Genomic DNA, 23,525 nt, shown 5'->3' on the forward strand with positions numbered 1-23,525 from the left:
CTACAGATAAGGCTATTGTGTTTTTCTGAACTTTCTGAGGGAGGAGGGGGTAACTATTTAGTTTAAAAAATTAGTTTACGAGTAGAAAAATGTTTCTCTACAGATAAGGCTATTGTGTTTTTCTGAACTTTCGGCGGGGGGAGGGCGTTGGTAACTATTTAGTTTAAGAAATTAGTTTAAGAGTAGAAAAATGCTCCACTACAGATAAGGCTATTGTGTTTTTCTGAACTTTCTGAGGGGGGAGGGGGTAACTATTTAGTTTAAAAATTAGTTTACGATTATAAAAATGTTTCACTACAGATAAGGCTATTGTGTTTTTTTTTCTGAGATTTCTGTGGGAGGAGAGGGTAACTATTTAGTTTAAGAAATTAGTTTACGAGTAGAAAAATGCTTCACTACAGATAAGGCTATTGTATTTTTTTTTCTGAACTTTCTGAGGGAGGAGGGCGGGGGTAACTATTTAGTTTAAGAAATTAGTTTACGAGTAGAAAAATGCTTCACGTATTTTTACGCGAAAACAACTTCAACCGTGCCCAACCCCCCGCGATCAGAAATTAACTTATAAAAAAGTTTCTTCAACTGAAATTAAGGAGCAATATCAAAACTTAAATACGGACAGAAAATAGATTTTTACGTGAAAACAACTTCAACAGTGCCCAACCCCCCGCGATCAGAAATTAAATTATAAAAAAAGTTTCTTCAACTGAAAGTAAGGAGCAACATCAAAACTTAAAAACGCAATTAAGATGAAGAAATGTATTCAAAGTCAAGGCTATAAGAAAAAAAAGTTCTGGATATTTTTTATCAGTTTGTAGTTTACGCAATAATATCAATAACAGTAACGATTCTATTTGAACTTTCTCCAAGTTAATCAAATTTGTCTCTAAACTGTTCATGATAAAAAAATGTTTGGAACAAGAATAAAAACTCTAAAATAATGTTGTGAAATCATTTTCAACACTCAGAGCAGGGGGATGTTTTATTAAAAAAATAATGAAAAAATTGTGACTAAGTAGCAAATTCTTTCTTGAATTCACCTGTTGGATAAACAAAAAGACATTTCTTTCAAGAAATTAAGACAAAATTCTAAGTAAGTAACAAACTCTTTATTGTTTTCACGAGTTAGATATACGATGTAGAAATTTAATTCAAGAAATTATGAAAAAATTCTCAGTAAGAAACAATTTCTTTCTTGAAGTCAACTCCTGGATACACAATACGAAAATTTCATTCAAGAAATTAAGAAAATATTTTTAAGTAAGTAGCAAACTCTTTATTGATTTCACCTCTTAGATATACAGTACAGATACTTCATTAAAGAAATTATTAAAAAAACGCATTTAATTAACTTCTTTTTTCTCATTAACACAAACAATTTTCACTTAGCTAAACGATATAGAAATTTAATTCAAGAAATTATGAAAAAAAACGCAAGTAATTAACTTTTTTTTTCTCTTTATCACAAACAATTTTCACTTAGCTACACGATGTAGAAATTTAATTCAAGAAATCATGAAAAAATTCTCAGTAGGTAACAATTTCTTTCTTGAAGTCAACTCTTGGATCACGTTTTCAACCAGACTGGTTTTTTTAGACAACACACCCACGGAGATGACACACACAGAGAGACGAGACACGCACAGACACGACACACAAACAGAGTCACTTTTTGAAACTACATGCTATTTGCAAGCCTGTCCTTGGCACCTTTCCAAACGAGCGGGGATTCCCCACTGGTTCCTTCACATTGCAAAAAAGTGAGCAGTAAGAAAACTCCATGTTTTCAACCAGACTGGTTTTTTAGACAACACATCCACAGAGATGACACACGCACACATAAAGACGAGACACACACAGACACGACATACAAACAGAGTCATAGTGAGAGAAATATCCAAAAAGTTTGGTTGATCTAGGTTCACTTAAGAAATTATGACAAAATTCTAAGTAAGTAACAAACTCTTAATTGTTTTCACGAGTTAGATATACGATCTAGAAATTTAATTCAAGAAATTATGAAAAAATTCTCAGTAAGTAACAATTTCTTTCTTGAAGTCAACTCTTGGATACACAATACAGAAATTTCATTCAAGAAATTATGAAAATACTTATAAGTAAGTAACAAACTCTTTATTGATTTAACCCCTTGGATATACAGTAAAGATACTTCATTCAAGAAATTATGAAAAAAAACGCAAGTAAGTAACTTTTTTTTTCTCTTTATCACAAACAATTTTCACTTGGATACAAGATGTAGAAAATTTAGTTCAAGAAATTATGAAAAAAACGCAAGTAAGTAACTTTTTTTCTCTTTATCACAAACAATTTTCAATTAGCTACACGATGTAGAAATTTAATTCAAGAAATTATGAAAAAATTCTCAGTAGGTAACAATTTCTTTCTTGAAGTCAACTCTTGGATCACGTTTTCAACCAGACTGGTTTTTTAGACAACACACCCACGGAGATGACACACACATAGAGACGAGACACGCACAGACACGACACACAAACAGAGTCACGTTTTGAAACTACATGCTATTTGCATGCCGTTCCTTGGCACCTTTCCAAACGAGCGGGGATTCCCCACTGGTTCATACACATTGCAAAAAAGTGAGCAGTACGAAAACTCCACGTTTTCAACCAGACTGGTTTTTTAGACAACTCATCCACAGAGATGACACACACACATAGAGACGAGACACGCACAGACACGACACACAAACAGAGTCATTGTGAGAAAGATATCCAAAAAGTTGGGTTGATCTAGGTTCACTTAGAGTGGCGCGCCACTCTAAGTGAACCTAGATCAACCCAACTTTTTGGATATCTAATTGTTTGTGATAAAGAGAAAAAAAAAGTTACTTACTTGTGGGGTGTTGTCTAAAAAAACCAGTCTGGTTGAAAACGTGATCCAAGAGTTGACTTCAAGAAAGAAATTGTTACCTACTGAGAATTTTTTCATAATTTATTGAATTAAATTTCTACATCGTGTAGCTAAGTGAAAATTGTTTGTGATAAAGAGAAAAAAAAAAGTTACTTACTTGCATTTTTTTTCATAATTTCTTGAATTAAATTTCTACATCGTGTAGCTAAGTGAAAATTGTTTGTGATAAAGAGAAAAAAGAAGTTACTTACTTGCGTTTTTTTTTCATAATTTCTTGAATGAAGTATCTGTACTGTATATCTAAGAGGTGAAATCAATAAAGAGTTTGCTACTTACTTACAAATATTTTCATAATTTCTTGAATGAAATTTTCGTATTGTGTATCCAAGAGTTGACTTCAAGAAAGAAATTGTTACTTACTGAGAATTTTTTCATAATTTCTTGAATTAAATTTCTACATCGTATATCTAAGTCGTGAAAACAATAAAGAGTTTGTTACTTACTTAGAATTTTGTCGTAATTTCTTGAACGAAATGTCTTTTTGTTTATCCAACAGGTGAATTCAAGAAAGAATTTGCTACTTAGTTACAATTTTTTCATTATTTCTTTAATGAAACACCCCCCTGCTCTGAGTGTTGAAAATGATTTCACAACATTATTTTAGGTTTTTTTTCTTGTTCCAAACATTTTTTTATCATGAACCGTTTAGAGACAAATTTGATTAACTTGGAGAAAGTTCAAATAGAATCGTTACTGTTATTGATATTATTGCGTAAACTACAAACTGATAAAAAATATCCAGAAATTTTTTTTTCTTATAGCCTTGACTTTGAATACTTTTCTTCATCTTAATTGCGTTTTTAAGTTTTGATGTTGCTCCTTACTTTCAGTTGAAGAAACTTTTTTTATAATTTAATTTCTGATCATGGGGGGTTGGGCACTGTTGAAGTTGTTTTCTCGTAAAAATCTATTTTCTGTCCGTATTTAAGTTTTGATGTTGCTCCTTACTTTCAGTTGAAGAAACTTTTTTATAAGTTAATTTCTGATCGCGGGGGGTTGGGCACGGTTGAAGTTGTTTTCGCGTAAAAATACGTGAAGTATTTTTCTACTCATAAACTAATTTCTTAAACTAAATAGTTACCCCACCTTCCTCCCTCAGACAGTTAAGAAAAAAAAATAAAATAGCCTTATCTGTAGTGAAGCATTTTTCTACTCGTAAACTAATTTCTTAAAATAAATAGTTAACCTCTCCTCCCTCAGAAAGCTCAGAAAAAAAACACAATATCCTTCTCTGTAGTGAAGCATTTTTATAATCGTAAACTAATTTTTAAACTAAATAGTTACCCCCGCCCCCCTCAGAAAGTTCAGAAAAACACAATAGCCTTATCTGTAGTGAAGCATTTTTCTAAGTGAAAATTGTTTGTGATAAAGAGAAAAAAAAAGTTTCTACTCGTAAACTAATTTTTAAACTAAAGAGTTACCCCCTCCTCCCTCAGAAAGTTCGGAAAAAAAACACATGTTCAGAAAAACACAATAGCCTCATCTGTAGTGAGGCATTTTTCTACTCGTAAACTAATTTCTTAAACTAAATAGTTACCATCGCCCTCCCCCCTCAGAAAGTTCAGAAAAAAACAATAGCCGTATCTGTAGTGAAAAATGTTTCTACTCGTAAACTAATTTCTTAAACTAAATAGTTACCCCCGCCCCCCGCAGACAGTTCAGTAAAAATCAAAAGACGTATCTGTAGTGATACATTATTATACTCGTAAACTAATTTATTAATCTAAATAGTTACCGACGCCCTCCCCCCTCTGAAAGTTGAGAAAAACACAATAGCATTCTCTGTAGAGAATCATTTTTCTCCTAGTAAACTAATTTTTCTAAGTAAATAGTTCCCCCCTCCCCCCTCAGAAAGTTCAGAAAAACACAATAGCCTTATCTGTAGTGAAGCATTCTTCTACTCGTAAACTAATTTTTAAACTAAAAAATTACCCCCCCCCTCTCTCAGAAAGCTCAGAAAAACACAATAGCCTTATTTGTAGTGAATCATTTTTCTACTCGTAAACTAATTTATTAAACTAAATAGTTACCCCCACCTCCATCAGAAAGATCAGAAAAAAAAACACAATAGCGTTATCTGTGGTGAATCATTTTTCTAACAGTACACTAATTTCTTAAAATCAATAGTTCCACCTTCCCCCCTCAGAAAGGACCGAAATAAACAACAGCCTTATCTGTAGTGACGCATTTTTCTACTCGTAAACTAATTTTTAAACTAATAAGTTTACCCCCTCCTCACTCAGAAAGTTCAGAAAAACATAATAGCCTTATCTGTAGTGAAGCATTTTTCTGCTCGTAAACTAGTTTTTAAACTAAATAGTTACCCCCTCCTCCCTCAGAAAGTTTGGAAAAAAAACACACATGTTCAGAAAAACACAATAGCCTCATCTGTAGTGAGGCATTTTTCTACTCGTAAACTAATTTCTTAAACTAAATAGTTACCATCGCCATCCCCCCTCAGAAAGTTCAGAAAAACACAATAGCCTTATCTGTAGTGAAACACTTTTCTACTCGTAAACTAATCTCTTAAACTAAATAGTTACCATCGCCATCCCCCCTCAGAAAGTTCAGAAAAACACAATAGCCTTATCTGTAGTGAAACATTTTTCTACTCGTAAACTAATTTTTTAAACTAAATAGTTACCCCCTCCTCCCTCAGAAAGTTCAGAAAAACACAATAGCCTTATCTGTTGTGAAGCATTCTTCTACTCGTAAACTAATTTTTAAACTAAAAAGTTACCCCCCACCTCTCAGAAAGTTCAGAAAAACACTGTTTCACCGAAATAATTCCCTAAAATAATAATTTATTCTGAAAAGATATAATAAAACCTTAAAAAGTATTATAATGGAGGCTCAGGAGTCTTTGGGGCGCCGGGTGGTCACACAGAATCAGAAAAAATGTTCAATGTTCCTTTAGTATCTACGCAATTAGATTAAAAATGAAGATATTTATGCAGAGTTTCAGGTAGCTATGGCTAAGTTTGCTAAAAGACCAGTTATTTTCTTGCGAAAACACACAAAATCAGAAAAAATAACTGAACCCCCCATGTAACTGAACCCCTGTATAACCGAAACCCCGTACAACTGAACCCCCCAAGTAACAGAACCCCTGTATAACCGAAACCCTGTAAAACTGAACTACCGTGCTACTCGACCCCAATTAACTAATCCCCCTGTAACTGAATCCGCATGTAACTGAACCCTCGTGCAACTCAACTCCCTCAAAACACTTTTCAGCCATTTCTTGTAAATTTTTTTTATTTCTAAACTATTTAAAATTGACAACACTATGCAAATCATCACTTGTGTATTATACAGTACACATTCATTCCATCTCCTCCAAAACACTTTTCAGTCATTTTTTGTTAAAATTATCCAATCACTAATTACCCCTTTTTTTCTCCACCTTCAAATGTTCCTTTAGTACCTACGCAATTAGATCACCTAGTTAACACTAAGATGTAAATTGAGTAAGCCTCTCGCTGGAATGCAGTGTATGGACATTTTGTCAGGTTTTTTTTTTTTTTATTGAGTACATTAAACCATGGGAAGTTTTTTTTAGAAAACCTATCAATAAAGTTAGTATATTTAACTAAACACCAAATTTCTCTAAACGACTGACACACAAAAAATCAATTTAATAATAGAAAACATGTTTACCAACCCCTGTAGAGTTCATTGTCATAGGAAAATAGCCCTGGTAACCCAATTACTTGAAAATATACACACATATCCACGCCTCAGGCTGGTGAAAATGCATGTATATTTTTAATATATAGATGCCTTACTACTCTTGCAACCTCCGCAACAATGTTCTCTATTATGCTAAATATGATGGTGTAATTTTGATCCAGACCCCAAGCCTTTTTGGGAGTGTTTCCTTCTGTTTCTGTGATTAGGCTGATCTGCTCCGGCTCATAAATTTTGATGGAAATTTGAAATTTAATGTATTTTTTATATTTCGCTCTCCATAAAAAGTCAGCACTTTTGATGCAATATGTTGAATCAGAATTGTACTGTCTAGAGTTTCCTGTTACTATTGGCACAAGACGCTCTTTTCTACAGTTCGTTACCATGGACTGTTCGAAAAGGGCTCTAGGTTTTCTATTAATTTGCTATTAAATGGACCGTCCGTGATTTTTTATGACCTGTTATATAACCTCAGGCTGGAGAAAAAATAATTTGAAAACGTATGGTTCTTTATGTCAACGAATTAGAGTTATGATCTCTTCCTTAATTTTTTTTTTTTTTTTTTGCTAGTTCGGGTTTTTAAATTGCGTCCTTTACTATCAACAATTTTAATATTAGGTACAGTTGGTTTCTTATAGAGAAACGTCTAGAAAGCTCCGAAAAGTCAGTTTATAAAAGAATTGGCCATGCTCCAACATGGGGAAAAAGATGATGAGAACAATAACCCAGTATTATGCTATTTAATTTTAGACCAAAAACATTGACCATATGCAGCTTTGATGTAGGAATTTGGCAAGAGCGAAATTTTTCTTGGAATGGAGCTGTGGATATCATATCTGTTGCAAGGAATAGTGCTGATTCCTTTGTACTTGTTGTGAGTAAGTCGATTTTGGTATGAAATAGGTTATAGTAGTAGAAAGGGGGGCCCGACTTCCAGACGATTCACCCCTGCTGCCATCTACAATTTAGTTTAATGCTGACGGGGCACCAAATATGGACATGGACTCCCCAGGGATAATGATTGCGTAATCGATTGGGAACTAAATTTCCAAGGTCGATTTATTTGTTGTTGTTGTTTGGCCAAGTGCAAGCTCGGGGCTAATGTTAAGATCCAGGAATAGGAAACAGGATCACGTGTTTCCCTTTCGTGAATCAATAATTCCCCTTAGAAACAACAAATTAATTCCCCTTCCGTGAATCAATAATTCCCCTTAGAAACAACAAATTAATTCCCCTTTCTTGAATCAATAATTCCCCTTAGAAACAACAAATTAATTCCCCTTTCGTAAATCAATAATTCCCCTTAGAAACAACAAATTAATTCCCCTTTCGTAGATCAATAATTCCCCTTAGGAACAACAAATTAATTCTCCTTTCGTGAATCATTTTGCTCCTTTCATGTTGTCATAGATGGCAGCCCACCTGCTCAGACACACACTCATAGTGAGAGACAGGCAAAAAGTTAGGTTATTTTAGGTTCACTTAGGTTAGGTTAGGTGAGAGACAGGCAAAGTTAGGTGTATGGTTAGGTTAGGCTAGATTAAGTTAGGTTAGGTTAAGTTAGGTTAGCCTACGTACGCGCGCGTACGTAGGCTAACCTAACCTAATCTAACCTAACCTAACTTAATCTAGCCTAACCTAACCTAACTGAACCATACACCTAACTTTGCCTGTCTCTTACCTAGCCTAACCTAAGTGAACCTAAAATAACCTAACTTTTTGCCTGTCTCTCACTATGAGTGTGAGTCTTAGCAGGTGAGCTGCCAACTATGACAACATTAAATATGCTTGCGGCTATAGCGATCGTACTCTGTGCTTGCTCTTACATTGGAAGTCGTCTCTGTGTGTGTGTCGTCTCTGTGTGAAAATGTCGTTACTTTGATGAGAATGTTTGTTAGTGTTAAGCAAAACTTGCTACTTCTGACAGAAAAGTTGTTATCACAATCAAAAAATGTTGCTTCTACGAAAAAATTTGGTATCTTTGACAGAAAACTTGCTAGTTCGAACAGAAAAAGTGTTATCACTGATGAAAAATATTATTTCTAAGAGAAATTTGTGTGTGTTAAGTAAAAGTATGTTAGTATTAATGTAAAATTTCGTTACTTTGATGAGAAGGTTTGTTAGTGTTAAGCAAAACTTGCTACTTCTGACAGAAAAGTTGTTATCACAATCAAAAAATGTTTCTTCTAAGAAAAAATTTGGTATCTTTGACAGAAAAATTGCTAGTTCGAACAGAAAAAGTGTTATCACTGACGAAAAATATTATTTCTAAGAGGAATTTGTGTGTGTTCAGTAAAAATTTAATAAAAAAGCCTTTTGATAGTATTGCATGGTGATAGGATATTCAAAAAGCCATAAAGTAAAGTTGTGTGTGAAAAGGATGAGTACTTGAAGTTGTAAAATTGGTTTAGGAGGGACATTACGTAAAGAACTTGTTCTGAAATAATATAAAAAAGCCTTTTGTAAAGTTGTGTGTGAAAAGGATAGGTACTTCAACTTGTAAAACGGGTTTAGGAAGGACATTATGAAAAGAACTTGTTCTGAAATGCCCTTTGAAAAGTATTGCTTGGTGTTGTGCATTCAAAAAGCTGTAAAGTAAAGTTGTGTGTGAAAAGGATGGGTACTTCAACTTGTAAAATGGGTCTAAGAAGGACATTAAGAAAAGAACTTGTTCTGAAATGCTCTTTTAAAAGTATTGCTTGGTGCTGGAGCATTCAAAAAGCTGTAAAGTAAAGTTGTGTGTAAAAAAGATGGGTAATTCAATCTGTAAAATAGGTGTAGGAGGGAGATTAAGAAAATAACTGGTTCTGAAATGCATTTAAAAAGTATTGATCGGTGTTGGACCATTCAAAAAGCAGTATTGTAAAGTTTTGGTTGTAAAGGATAGTTAATTCATTTAGTAAAATTGGGTTATGGTGAACGTAAATAAAATAAATTGTTCTGTAATGCCCGTTGAATATTATTGATTGGTGTTGGAGGAATCCAAAATCTGCAATGTAACGTTTTTTGTGAAAAGGATGGGTAATTCAATTTGTAAAATGGGTTTAGGAGGGATATTAAGAAAAGAACTGGTTCTGAAATGTCTTTGAAAAGTATTGCTGTGTGTTGGAGCATTCAAAAAAGCAGTATAGTAAAGTTGTGGGTGAAAAGGATGGGTACTTCAACTTTTAAAATGGGTTTAGGATGGACATTAAGAAAATAACTTATTCTGAAAAGATATAATAAAGCCTTAAAAAAGTATTAAAAAATGGGGGCTCAGGGGCCTTGGGGACGCCGGGGGCCCTTTGGGGTGCCGGGGGACCTTCGAGGACCGGGGTCTTCCTTCGGGGTTGGGATAGGGGGAGGGGAGCCCTTGGGGTTAGGGGTAGGGGGATCGGAGCCCTTTGGGGTTGGGGTAGGGACCTCACGACACTGTTCAAATGGAACTCGTGTATTATAACAACCACAGAGTTTTATCCTCAAATCCTCTTGTAAAATCATCTCTTAAAATATCTCTAACTGTTTCGCCCAAATAATTCCCTAATATGTCTAAAACGGTTTCGCCCCAATAACCCCTAAACGTAATTTCTGCGTGTTCCTTTTGTTTTTGGCATCCCTGCACTGTCACATTTGAAATTACTTGGAAACTCTTTCCAGCGTTAATCTCTTCATCTCTAAGAAATCTGTTTACCTCCGTAAACAGATTGAATATGTACACCTAAATGATCTATTTTCGCTTTTTATTTACCCTTATCTGGGAATCAGTCTTCTGTCCTTATAACGCCACAAGCGTTAAATATAGCATTTATTCTGTATAGTTTTATGTAAGTTGTCTTATATAATGTCCAATTTAGGGTTTCTGCCTTTTCAAGAATTCTCCGAAAATTGAAGAGTGAGAGTAGTAAATATCATTGTCTTGGAATATCTCCCTTCCCACTCCTTTATCAGTTGAGAAGTGAAAATAGAGCTGGCAAATAATGTTGAAATTATTTAGTAGAATGGCAGAAAAACTCTATTTCATCGTTTTTGTTATTAATCTTTATTTCAGGAAATACCCCTATTGATGTACAGAGTTATTAGGTAACCAAGTGGTTATAACTCAAACGTTTGATTTTAGCCTAAAAAATATGGATTTAATCGGTTTGACATCTGAATGTCTCTTATAATAGTAATACTTTATTTCCTATATCTAAAATCTATCAATTATGATTACATCAATTTATAATAATGATTGCTAATTTTTCCCCACATTTCATTACAAGAGGGAATAAATGATAACGGAAATAACCACTTTACAAAAAACAGTAAAACATGGTGAATGCAAACATGAAAACAAATAAACTTCACTACTAAACTAGTTGAGTGAGCGGAATAATACTAATAGCTCACAAGGGAACTTTCGCGTCTATCAAATATTAAAGGTCTCGTAGTTTCCACAATATGTGAGTTTCGGACCCACAGCGGGACACCAAAGAGAAAAACGGTCCGAGAGAAAAAGTTCTATCAAATATACTTTTCACCTTAGACACTGATTCATAGGTCCTGGATCTTCTGAATGGATAGCTCCATTACTCCTAGTTGATTCAGCAGATTTGCCATAGCACAAGCCTTGGCCGTGATACAATTTGTTTTCAGCAATATCGGTATTTTCAAGGAGTCCTACTACCAGGCACGTTAATTAGGGGTGGGCAGGGGTAGGCCTATATTTTACCCCTAGATTTTTTTTTTTTGCCTCTTTCCTCCTGGATTTTGAAAAATCCTATTTTTGTTATCTGCTTGAAAAATAACATTTTTAGTATTTTCATAAAAAAAATCGGTAAGACAACAAAATTGCCCCCCCCCCCTGCTAGATTTTGGAAAAATACACAACACCCTGCCTCCTCCTACATTTTTGTGAATTTCGTAAGGCCCTGCCTGCAATACCGTAATTTAATAGCCAAAATAATGTTTTATCGAAAGGTGCATGGGCATCGTTTTTAAACCTTCTTACGCTCTTGGAGTCGGGCATGGGTCCAGTGTGTGTTTTTTTTCTAGTGAAGGGAGAGGGAATAAAGTCAGTAAAAATGTATTTGAGGCCATGTTTTTAAGTTTGTTTTGAGGGAGGGTGTATTTTAGACGAATCAAGGGGAGGAATCCACGGCTCCGCCAGAGTTTAGACCGCTGAAATTTGCAGCATTTGGAAAGAGAAATGATGCTATTCCTTCCAAAAAATATTCTTTTCAAACCTTAGCCCCTGGAATTTCTTTAGGTCTTTGCCTGCAAAATGTCTCCCCCACTCCTTTTACAGGTATTTCTAAATAAAATAAATGGTTAATATCAATATCATTGCAATTGCTAGTGTAAGAATAACCTTGATAGTACAACACATATCATTTTGGGAAATGATTAAGCCAATTATATACTCTTGCTCAGTGTGAAATAACCAATTCTAAATAATCCTCCGGCTAAATTGATCAGTGCTAGATTTTGAAGAAGATTGTGTGGCCCTTGTATGCTGGATACATTGATTTTGCTTGTATTGAATAAAGGTTTCACTTCCTTTCTTCAATAAATACAAAGATAAATAAAACATTAAAGTCGAAGGCTAATCTTTTATTTTAAATATCGAATTGTCGCTAATATATTACTATAACTTTTTTTTTTCGATCTCTATATGTAAAATGGATCGAGAGATTTCAGGAGGACCCATTCGACTGAAAACTTAAGTGTAATGCATTTTTTAGATGGACAACAAATCGTGGGCTACCAACCATCCTCTGTGTCCCCGGATGTCCCTGCGGCCCAATATGGTATTGGCTAAAAACTCAAAGACAGTCATTTTAATCAACATAGTCGAAAGAACAAATAAAGATGAGTCTCTGGAGGTAACTTGACGCACGCAGCCCCTCAAAATAGAGTCTCTAATTATTCAAATAGATAAATTATGCGGAATTTTTAATACGGATAAATTTTGTTAGAAAACTGGGCATGTTATACTTATTGAAGATCAGGTCGGCAAGGCAGTCACAAATTGCAAGACGCAAAATTTGGTGCCGGGCCCCGAGCTTTCTGTTTAAACAGTCTATTTAGTTTTCCATAAAGCGTATAAGACTCTTTACTCTCTAAGAGGTGTGAACATATGGTAAAATTATACTTATTCTAGGTCTGTTCATTTTTAAAAAGAAAATTGTTCATTTAAATGACATCTAGCGAATATTTTCTGGGCTGCAATGCTGTCTGCACTTTTTCAATTACACTGGAAAACACTATAATATTTCTTGCACGTGTGTTTTTGAGCTTCTTGTTTTATGTTTCTACATTTTAGTTGGGTTTAGTGCTGCGTTACTTCTTACAGGTGGTGTTATCTATTAATCTTATAAGACATGTGCCAAATTACTAAAGATGATGCTCCAACTAGGTTCCAAATGTCCTTTGTACTTAAGGTTTCTTTATTCTATAGTTTTTTGTATTAGCTCCTTAATAAAAAACTCTGCACTCTACACAGAAGATATTGGACGATTGTGGATTTTCAGAGCTATGGAATGGTGGGCTAGGGATTGGATTAAAGGAAGGAGAACTTGCAAGTAAGGTAAGGGAGAGGTTAAGGGACCATGAGATCCAGGTGTGGCATGCGCGAGTGAATGTGACCCGATCACTGGAGTTATATGCAAAGGTTAAGGAGCAGTGGGAAGAAGAATGGTATTTTAATGCGGGGCTTCAAAAGAGGAAGCTAAAGTTTATTATTTGTGTTAGGTCAGATAGGTTACCACTAGGTGAGAGAAGGAAGTATCTGGGACGGGTTAGGCAAGCTTCTGGTCCTTACTTCTGTGCCATGTCCGGGAAAGAGGAAGATTTGGTCCGTTTTGTGGGGAAGTGTAGTGAATTAATAGATTTAAGAAAAGGATTGTTTGGGGTTGAGGTTTGGGAGAGAGATGAGATAATAAATTTATTAGCAAGGAAAGATATGGGAGGTATAAAGAAACTCGGAAGGTTCCTGACGATGCGTATAGCACATAGAGAAAGATTTTTTGAAAATTAGGGATGAGGGTGATAGTTGACTAGCCTAGATTATGCTTTTGTGCCAATTTAAGTTTGTATGAAAGTGTCTTTGTCTTTGTGACCACGGCCCTTTGGGCTTTTCTGTCAATAAATTATATTCTATATGCAGTCTTGCTAGACCCTTGGAATCCCCCCCCTCTCTCTCTCCTTTGCATTAGTATGGTCGTAATTATGTTTGATTAGCAAAATGGCATGTAGAACGACAAGCATAAGAAAGAAAAACAAATATTTAGTGTATATCCTTCTTTGAGCACCAGTGGGAAAATACTTAGCCCCCTTCAAATCTGATTCAATATTTGGAGTCCCCTTACTCTCCTCACTATCAAAAGTCTTTCTGGAAGTTTAAACTCGATCCCTCATGTGTAAGCAGTAAAGAATAGACTTACCGAAACTACGTTTAAAATTTTTCACAATTTACTGAACCTACTGACTGTAACAACGAGACAAACTTGTTGAGTTTCTTTCTTCAGGTGTCCTTTGTATAACGTCACGCTATAGTTTTCAGAACTGAAGATAAGTGTTGGGCTAAGAGTTAATGACATTGGACAATACCATAGGTAGAAATGATAAAGGTTTAGATAGTTAAAGGTTTATTGCATTTGCTATAATCAAACTGGATTTTTTGGTATTGCATTTATTATTCAATTTTTGTTAATCATGTTGTTTTTTCCCCGTAGATGCTGATTCGGAAGTGTTTATTGTTCCCACTGAGGATGATCCGCAGTGTAACAATTGGCGCTCTTCAGAAGTAACACATTTTGGCGTCCAATCATTTGACACCAGACCTCCTGTTGTCGTCTGCTGGTGGGAGCTAAGAAACGGTGCTCACGTTGGAATTTTTTGCTATGACAGTGGACGAGTATGTTTTCTGGATCTCTCCTCTGGACTCCTCGTCGGAGAGCTCAGGTTTCCTCATGGAATTGAAAGCTCGGCGCTGCACTACCTAGATGATAAAATTGGCTTGTTTGTAAGTGCACGACCTCTCTTTTGCATTTTCAGTGTCTGTAGAAAACTTGTAACATCAGCAGCGTAACCATGATATATGAGCACACTCCACTGGAAAATTACCTCTACAGATTGTGAACGTCACTCAGTCAACAGTGTTTTTTTTTTTTTTTTTTTTTGCCAAATCACATATATATTTTCTCCAAACACACGTAATGTAACACATGCAATATCTCCCAACACACGTAATTCTGTTTCTTGTTCTAAAATTACTTCAAGTGTACATGTAGATTTGCATACCTATTTTAGCAAAAATTTGTTTAGAGCATAAATTAGCAACGGCTTACATGGTTTTTACAGGGGTAAAACATAAATGCTAATACATCTCTATTCGGCTAGATTTGTCTACGCAAGCAAGAAATTCTGATTGGCTTCTCTTTACTTAAAGTAGGAATATTCATTATGAAAATAATAATTGTTTTACTTGCCTATTGGACGAATCTTATTCATTTCTTCTATTTGGGTCTGTCTAAAGGAAGAAAACCATATTTGGTACATCTCAGTATGGTTAAATACCGTCGTGGCGCACATTATTTAAACCCTGTCAAACATTTCATCAGGTATATGCACAGATTTGATGGTGTTCATAGGGTTCCAGATCCAAGGATTAGTCAATTAATATACCATTTTACTATTTTTCGTAAGTTTTACATATGCCACATCAATTTTCTGTCTATTTAGGAATATTGTGGCCTTACGAATGAAACTCCGATTGTACAAGAACGTCGGTCTTCTAATCCTGTGATGTGTTTCCAAGACCACTCGTTATCAAAGCCATTGCTAGGGCCCATTACACATAGACGATAATACAGTACGCGTCTCCATACAAGCTTAGCAAAGAAATTCCCTGGTAGGCTGTCCCGTAGTCTAGTTACTTTTTTGTCATCTATCCTTAGAGATAGTTTTTTTGAGCGTTTTGATTATTTGGTTGCTGATTGAGTTCAGAATTGAGTTATTCTTAATGTGTTTTTTCCCCATTGATTACAGAAACGAAAAATTTCCGAGTGCCAATTTGGTATTGCCTCAGGAGAACTTCGTATAGTCACGTTAAAAATGTGAAAAGTTTCATGACTACTTACTTGCTAGCTAATGGGTGACTTAAATTGTAATATTACTGTTGATACAGTCAACCTGTTAGTTAGAGCCTCTTTGTTTTGTATTTTTGAAGAAACTGTTGAAGTTGTCCCAAACTATTGCAATTTCAGTTATTTCTTTAATATCTTCACAGTTCCAGATTTGGACCTTGTAGTCTCTTCTTTTCCGCCGCAAGCCACACCGGTCAAAGCCGGTTTTTGCTGTCAAACATCGGAACACCTACCAATTGGAACATCGGTTTTTGTAAGTGCCATCGGTTTCAGTAAGCCTTTGGTTACTTCCCACCGCATGTTCCAACACAGTTGTTCCAAGATTAGTAAGCTCTTTTATTTACATATTTCCGAATCTATGCCGAAATTTGTATTCTTTTTCATCTGCTTTCTCGCATAAGTATATGTTTAAGTTGGCTCGTGTTCTTTTTGGCACCTATTGAGCAGAAATTAGACATGCTCTTTCGTGTGCCAAACAACTACTTTTCCTAGGCAGAAAGTTCGTAAGGCCTCTTCCTATACTTGGCTTGAGACTTCCATCCTTGCATCGTTAAGTCGTGTTAGGTATCCTCACTACTTGTATTTAACCGGGATCTTCTCTTGAAAGGTTACTGATGATCCTTCCAAGGATTTTTCTCTTTCTGCAGTCGAAATCTCTGAAGATGAGTGGTTTTCTAATTTTGAGTCTGAATTCTCAGTACCAGAACCTCGTTCTAGAAGTTAAATTTGAACTGGAACTTCATGATTATCAGTTGTTTTTTTTTCGGTGAATTGTAATGTTTATAGAAAATCTATTGACTGCCTAAGACCAAGAAAGTCTCATGGTATTGACGGAGCCAGTGCTCTACCTCTAAAAAACAGTGGTTATGCTTTGGTAGACCACTTGATCCTTCTTATGCAGATGGATTTTTTTTCAGATAGTCGTTCTTACAACATTGTTATTTGAAGATCATACTCCCATTCTGAAGGCAGGAATAAGATCTTGTATATGTAAAAAAAAACTGCTGCTCTCCTAAGGAAAGTTCTTAAGGCATCCATCTGTGCTTGGCTTGAGGGTTCCAACCTTGTTTAGGCTTGTTATTCGGCAAAGAGGTAGTTCGGCCTTTGGAAGGAATGTGAGCGTCCAGGATTAAGGGTGTTCAATGTTGTGCGTCTTTTTATGAAGTGAAATTTTTATGAACCTATCACTGGGTTCATAATTATGAAAAATTTCATATTTTTAACCTTGGTTCATAATTTAGAAAAAACATTCATAAAGTTCATATTTTTCTTGTCATAAAAAAAAAACAACTTTTTCTGAGCTCTTCTATTCAAGCGGGGATTTTCTTCCATCAGATAAAGTAGCATGCGGTGACGGCGTGAAAGAATGCCTGTCGAAGGTACAAAAAGTTGATGCTCTGAACTTCAGGAGTAGTGCCAGAATTGCTTACTTGGACGCTTGTCGCCATACTGAAGAGAAATTACTAGGTCAAAGTGCCCTTCAGTATTTCCGGTTCCTGTGGCTGGATGACTAGAATCCTGAGACAAGAACAAGTGACTTTGTGAAAACCGTTGGATTTGTGCCTGTCCGTGTGAATAGTGAAGCTGCCAGTGATGAATGGAACTTGCTCCAGCTGGAACCGAGTTTGCCTAAGAACATGACTTCATCGAGGATTGATGTTTTATGGAACTCGGTTTTTAGTGTGGAAAATCATCAAGGACAGACAAAATATCCCCTTGTTTCAGAGATAGTAAAAGCAGCTCTCTGCAGGTCGCATGGGAACGCTGACGTTTAACGTGATTTTTTTTTTTCTCGTCAGGACGGATCATGACCGAGGAAAAATCACCAATGAAAGTGAAAATGATCAATGCTAGACTGATAGTCTCTGACGCTCTATAGAAGTTTGAGAACAGACCCGAGTTAGTCCCTGTTTTTTATTTTATTTATTTATTTAATGACAATTATTGACAAAAAAAAAACTTAACATGAACATATCTCCTCCAAATGCCACAGCATGATATGGAGGAGGGATAACTAAACAAATAAAAAAACAAAACAAAAAGTAAAACACGAAAAAAAAAAAACTTAACATGAACCTCAGAAGAGGTTTTAAAAACAAAACACAACTTCAAAATATTACCATAGAGCTGTTGAATTTGGGGCGAAATGCGCGCCAGAGCTATAAATTGTACCTGGAAGCTGAGCAATCTAGACAGGCTGAAGAGGAGTCCAAAAGGAAAGAATAAGCAGAGGAAAAAACAAGGATGTTATCCGAGAAGAAGACCATTGAACACATGGAAAAGATTTGATTGAGAAGAAGTCAGTTGAAAAGAAGAAGAGACCAGTAGCAAAAAATGCTTCTTCAAGAAGTTAATAAGAAGCTGAAAAAAACCATAGATGCCAAAGATTGTGTAGAAATAAGCCTCGTACAAAGTCTGATCGAGGCTTTGAGCAGGAAGATGCGCGAAGAAGATGAGGCAGCCAGAGAGGTTGACCTGATACAGAGCAGGGTAAACAAATGAAATTCGTTCTCAATTTCGCCTTATTTTGCCAAAAGGAGCAAGTAGAGTTGATTATTTTGGACTGGTTTATTTTGTACTGTTATATTTTGTACTTTTGTACAAATTAAAAGCAATTAACTTAACTCTTAAAAAAACAAAACAAAAAAAAGACAAAACAAGAAGAATATGTGCACTAGTGATGAAAACACCAATTACCACTTTTTGTATCCACGAACAGTTTCAGAGGTGCACATATCGTAAATTTAAATTCATAATTGGTTCATAAAAAGCGCAATCAAAAGTTCATAAAGTTCTTATTACTATGCTCAAAAGTTCATATTTTTCACAAAAAATCTAGCGGGAGGCCTGTAACCTCTGTTTTGTTACGACAGTTGACCATATGTCATACCTGAGGCTCCCAGTAAATACCTCTATTATTCATACTTGTTCTTTTCATCGCTCACATTTCTTGCCAGATATGCGCTTCATTTGTTTGTTTCAAAAATTGGGGCTTTAGGTTTTATTCAGATTCAATTTGCTTCAAATACCCAGTGGCGTCAATTCACAGAAATTACGGGAGGGTGTGAATTTTTCAATATGTAGGGGGGAGGGTGCAATTTTTTTTTCAATATTATGACTGAAAATAAGAAAAAAGGCATTTTCCATGAAAACACAAAAAAAGACGTTTTTCAAAATCTAGGGGGGGGGGGGGAATAAAAATCTAAGGGACACAAGTCCCCAACACCCACATCCCCATTGATATCTGCGATGCTATTTTTACTTTATTAACCGAATCTTGAGTTTCGTGTCAATATTGGTAGATGGAGTAAAAATTTGGCGAAACGGAAAAAGGCAGAATTTTTTTTTACTTTATCAGTTTTAGAGATTATCTTTCAAAACTGCATAATATAATTGATACGAGATAGTATGAGGACGTTTTAAAGACTGGCGAGGTGAAAAGGCCTAAATAATGTTTCTCAGAATTAATCAAAACATATATATGTATGTATGCATGTATGTATTTTCAAAAAAGCCATCGGGCCATAAAAAAAAAAAACAGAACATAAACATAACAAAACCAACGAAAAAACACAAATAAATTAAAAAGAAAAAACGTACTTATATATGAATCTTCACGAAAATATTTGTAGAGATGCATCTTTCACGGTGTATCAGCCCTTCATCAGCATACTTAGCCAAATTCTTTAATGTCATTTTAACTCGTGATCCTCATACTAATTCTTGGTTTAACAGAACGGTTTCAAAGTCAATATCTTTAAAATTTTAGTGGAGATTTTGACAAGAAGATTTGTAAAACTGGTTTGACTGTACCCATCGCATTGAACCTTTCAAATGATCATGATAGACTGCGTAATTTTGAACGTTTTTGTATAAAAACTTAATTATTGACATAAAAAAAGTAAAACTTTATTTACACACTATTTGATGCTTAGGTTACCTTTCTACATAGTTGCCGCTTGCATTTAAGCACTTGTCATAATTTTTCACTAGTTTTTCTATGCCTTTTGCATTGAAAGTTACCGCCAAGCTGCTGAAACTGTCATGAACTGCTTCTTTAAGTTCATCGTCAGTGATGACTGCCAAAGCGGTTTCCATCCAAAAAGTACATAAACTTAAAGAATAAACGAAAGTCTATGGGGATCTGGTCTGGATTGTAGTGTGGACGCTCAAAGGCTTTTCGCTTAAACTGCTGTAACAAGTCTCTTTTATGCAGCTGAGTGAGGACGAGCGATGTCGTGGAAGAGGATGACGCTGCTGCTCAGGAATCCTCGGCTTCTGTTTTGTATCGTTTGGACACGTCGGCGTAATATCTGACTGAAGGCATCTGCATTTATTGTCTCAATCTTAGGCATGCAGTCAATGAGCTAAACACCCTTACGATCCTGAAAAACCATAGCTATAACCTTTCTGGAGCTCAAAATTTGTTTGGGTTGGTGTTGGTGAATGGCTCCGTTCCGTTGATTAGCGCTTTTTGTGGGTTAACGTTTAAATTCAATCCTCATCACCACTAACAAAATAATTCAAAAGATTGTCGCTACCCCTATGATAGCGGCGGAAGAAAGTCAATGCGGCTCTCATTTGCTTGTTTTTTTGTTCTCTGAAAACATTTTTGGAACTCACCTTGCACTTTTTTTTCCATGTTCACCATTGACAGTTTAGTATAACATTGTTTATGACGTTTCAATAAAAAATGAATGCAGTCTGCCGATTGTAAATCCCGTCTGCCCTCTTTCCCTCTTTCTTTTCCTCTCAGTTCTACTTTTGTGTTTAACATTAACAACAGAAAGTTGGCCCTAGTGTTTATCGTGGTTAACGTTCGTCTGTCCGCCATTAAACGTGATGTACCCTTTTGAACTGATGCTTAGTTCCTCACAATTTTATGCACCTCAGTGGTTTGTCTGTAAACTTCAGTTGATGGCAGTTTCTTGCGTTAGAAGATGTAATGACGCTACGAACCTCTCTTATGGCGAGGTCATCAGTTGAACCGCACATTTCTAAGTTGTTCAGATTAGCAATAACTGAACTTAGCAGGTCCCAGCTAGTGCAAGACGTAAGTAAAACAATCCCAAGGTGACTAACCAGGTGGCGGCATTGATGAGAAAACGTGTTCATTTGCTGCCCCAAAAAGTTCTTTATTTTCCGAATGACCCTCGTACATTCTCCACACTTTCCCCAAAAAGAATGTGTAGCTATGAAACAGCTATGCCATATTTTCTCGCCCTTCCCTTAACTTCCTATTTCAAACTGCATTTCTTTTTTCTTTCTTTTTGTTCCATATAGGTGCCATTCTCTGCTTTCTTCTTTCCTTTCTTTCATTTCTTTGTCATTCGTTTTCATTGCTATTGTGCATGTTCGACATTTCTAATTCAATTAATATCTCGTCACATGAAATCCAGTTCATCTTTGAAATATGAGAAGTTTAACACACAATATTTGACATAAAGCACTAAACTGAAATTTGCACTCGCATATAGGAGGATAAGGTTTCCAAAAGTGTGGTTTTCATTTCAAAGAAATGCATCTTGAACCGCAAAATTTGCGAAATTTTTTTTTTTTTTTAATTATTGTAATATTGTTTTTTATTCGTTTTTTTTACATCTTTGCTCTTTCAGGTGGTCGGACAAGGAAAAAAATCTTCAGTAATACTAGAAACGTCTACGTATATATATCCATTAGATTCATTGGTTGTATCCTCGTCAGATTCTGCCGGTACTCGTCGATTTGAGCCTAGGTCAAGATTAAAAGGTCTTCGAACCTTTTCTGCTGAAGCAATTGCCAATATCAAGCAGAAAATTGCTGAGAAGACACGAGGAGTTTCAGCAGTTTGCGCATCTGCTGAAGAGCGACATGATCTGATAATCAGTGAGTTTGAACACAGAGAAGGGACACTGCCATTCAATTTTAATCAAGAGCTTTCTTGGATGCATTATGATGATGAATCTGGGACAGTAACGGTACAAATTGGTTGCGTTTTTTTTTTATTAGTTTTTACAGTGTTATGTCCGTACACGCAATATAACAACTAATTATAAGGATTGAGAACTGAATACCCCTCAAAGAGAAGTTATGTTAATGCACTCCGGTTTATAAAATACCATAATTGCGGACATGTCTTTTTAAGATCTCTAGTTAAGTCTGATTTGGGGTAAAGGCTCATAGAAAAAAAAAAGAAAATAGAAATTTTAGATATGTTAGGGGCATTCTTATGTCCTCAAGAGTTTGAGGGGCATCCCCTGAAAGGGAAATTTTAGGAGAATTGACGGCACTATTTTTGTTTAGGCTATAGAAAATATCTCTGTAGACAGGAATAAAAGTGTGAGTTCATCATCAGTGTTTTTTTTTTTTTTTTTTTTTTTTTTTTTTTTTTTTTTTTTTTTTTTAATTCACTCCAAAGATTTAAATTTTGACCAAAACATTTTAATAAAAAAAGCAGTGAAAGTTCTGAGGTCCTGCACCCCTAATGAGAGGATCAGATTAGCGCCAGCGGAGCGATTGTATAGGGTATGCGTTTGCGAAAATTCAAACCTATAAACATGGAAGTAGGAATTTCTGAAATTTATTCTAATGATGAGGCTTTGTCACTATCTAAAGGACTTTTGAGTACCGTATTCAGGCAAACTAACCACTCCCCTCCTACCTTTTTCTAACTGTCTATGTGCAATGAACGGGATGTATTATGTTTAACAAAAATTGTATCTCTCTCTAGAAAACTGGTGATCCTAAATTTTTTGTCGAAATCAGAAGCAGTGCTGTAGCGCTGCCTAGGTAAAAATCCAAGAAGGATTGGTCGTAAAAACTTCGTAGGGGGCTAATTTGATGGGAAATTAAAATTTTTAGTGCTCGTTTTGAGGGCCTGAAGTGATTGGAGGGTAACCAGCCTTCCTCCCGTGCCCTTTTCTGCTACAGCCTCCACTAACCCCTGTGATATTGGATCAAATTTCTAAGATCCCTGATTTGTTCAGAAACGTCAAAAGGTCTAGTGGGGATGCCTCCGTGGTCGACATCACCCCCACAGCCCCAGGGGAAAGGGCTATAAATATTGCAATTTACCAAGTGTACACATTGCTTTTATAATGGTAAAAGAAGTTTTTTGTTATTGTTGTGTGTGGTATTAGCTCAAAAATTTATTTGATGGACAAAAACGATCAAGTATTTTGTTTTGGAAGGAGGGTTGGGGGGTAGGATCCAAAAAACTCTTTTGTCCCTGATCAGTTGAAACTTACAGACGTAAATTCTGAGATCAAAAGTAACAGTGTTCAAATATGTATATATATATATATATATATATATATATATATATATATATATATATATATATATATACTTAGGTCATAAAAACTTAGGAGGGAGCCGATTCAAACGGAAATTGAAATTTCTAATGCCAGTTTAAAGGTCAAAAAATGATCTTAGGACAATCCCCCTCCCGTGTCCTGTTCTGCTACCATTCTCGTAATCCCCAAGTTGCTGGACCAAACTTTAGACAATCATTTTGTTCAGGAATATTTAAAGGCCTAATGAGTATCGTTCCGTGGTAAAATCACCCTCACTGCCCCAGTGGCAATAGATCTAAATTATATAAATTACGCATTGCTCAGACATGGGTCTTAGTAAAAGACACGGCCATGTCTGACCTTGGGTGTTTGATCAGCTAGGACCTTTTAGGGATTGTTCATGGGACCAAGATTCCCAGGGTTTCCGCAGGGTACACTCTGGAACCGACACTAGCTCTAGAATAAATCAAAAGTCGGCATGTTCCCTAGAGTTTCCAAATTATCGGCA

General features: G+C 35.6%; 1 protein-coding gene across 3 annotated transcripts in view; it reads left to right on the forward strand.

Annotated features, from left to right (window-relative positions):
• LOC148944482 (uncharacterized) overlaps positions 1–23,525 on the forward strand; it is a 98,907-nt gene that overhangs the window by 29,087 nt on the left and 46,295 nt on the right. For 2 of the 3 annotated variants that reach the window (XM_089100269.1, XM_089100268.1), the window contains exons 3-5: positions 7,387–7,514; positions 14,331–14,620; positions 21,359–21,700. In XM_089100269.1, coding sequence (XP_088956395.1) covers positions 7,387–7,514; positions 14,331–14,620; positions 21,359–21,700 — 760 coding nt within the window. The remainder of the gene's footprint in view (positions 1–7,386; positions 7,515–14,330; positions 14,621–21,358; positions 21,701–23,525) is intronic. The other variant, XM_089100270.1, reaches the window with a different exon arrangement.

Source organism: Artemia sp. Qi Xiang Cuo, chromosome 14, assembly GCF_049724085.1.
Source record: "Artemia sp. Qi Xiang Cuo chromosome 14, ASM4972408v1, whole genome shotgun sequence".
NCBI lineage: Eukaryota > Metazoa > Arthropoda > Branchiopoda > Anostraca > Artemiidae > Artemia > Artemia sp. Qi Xiang Cuo.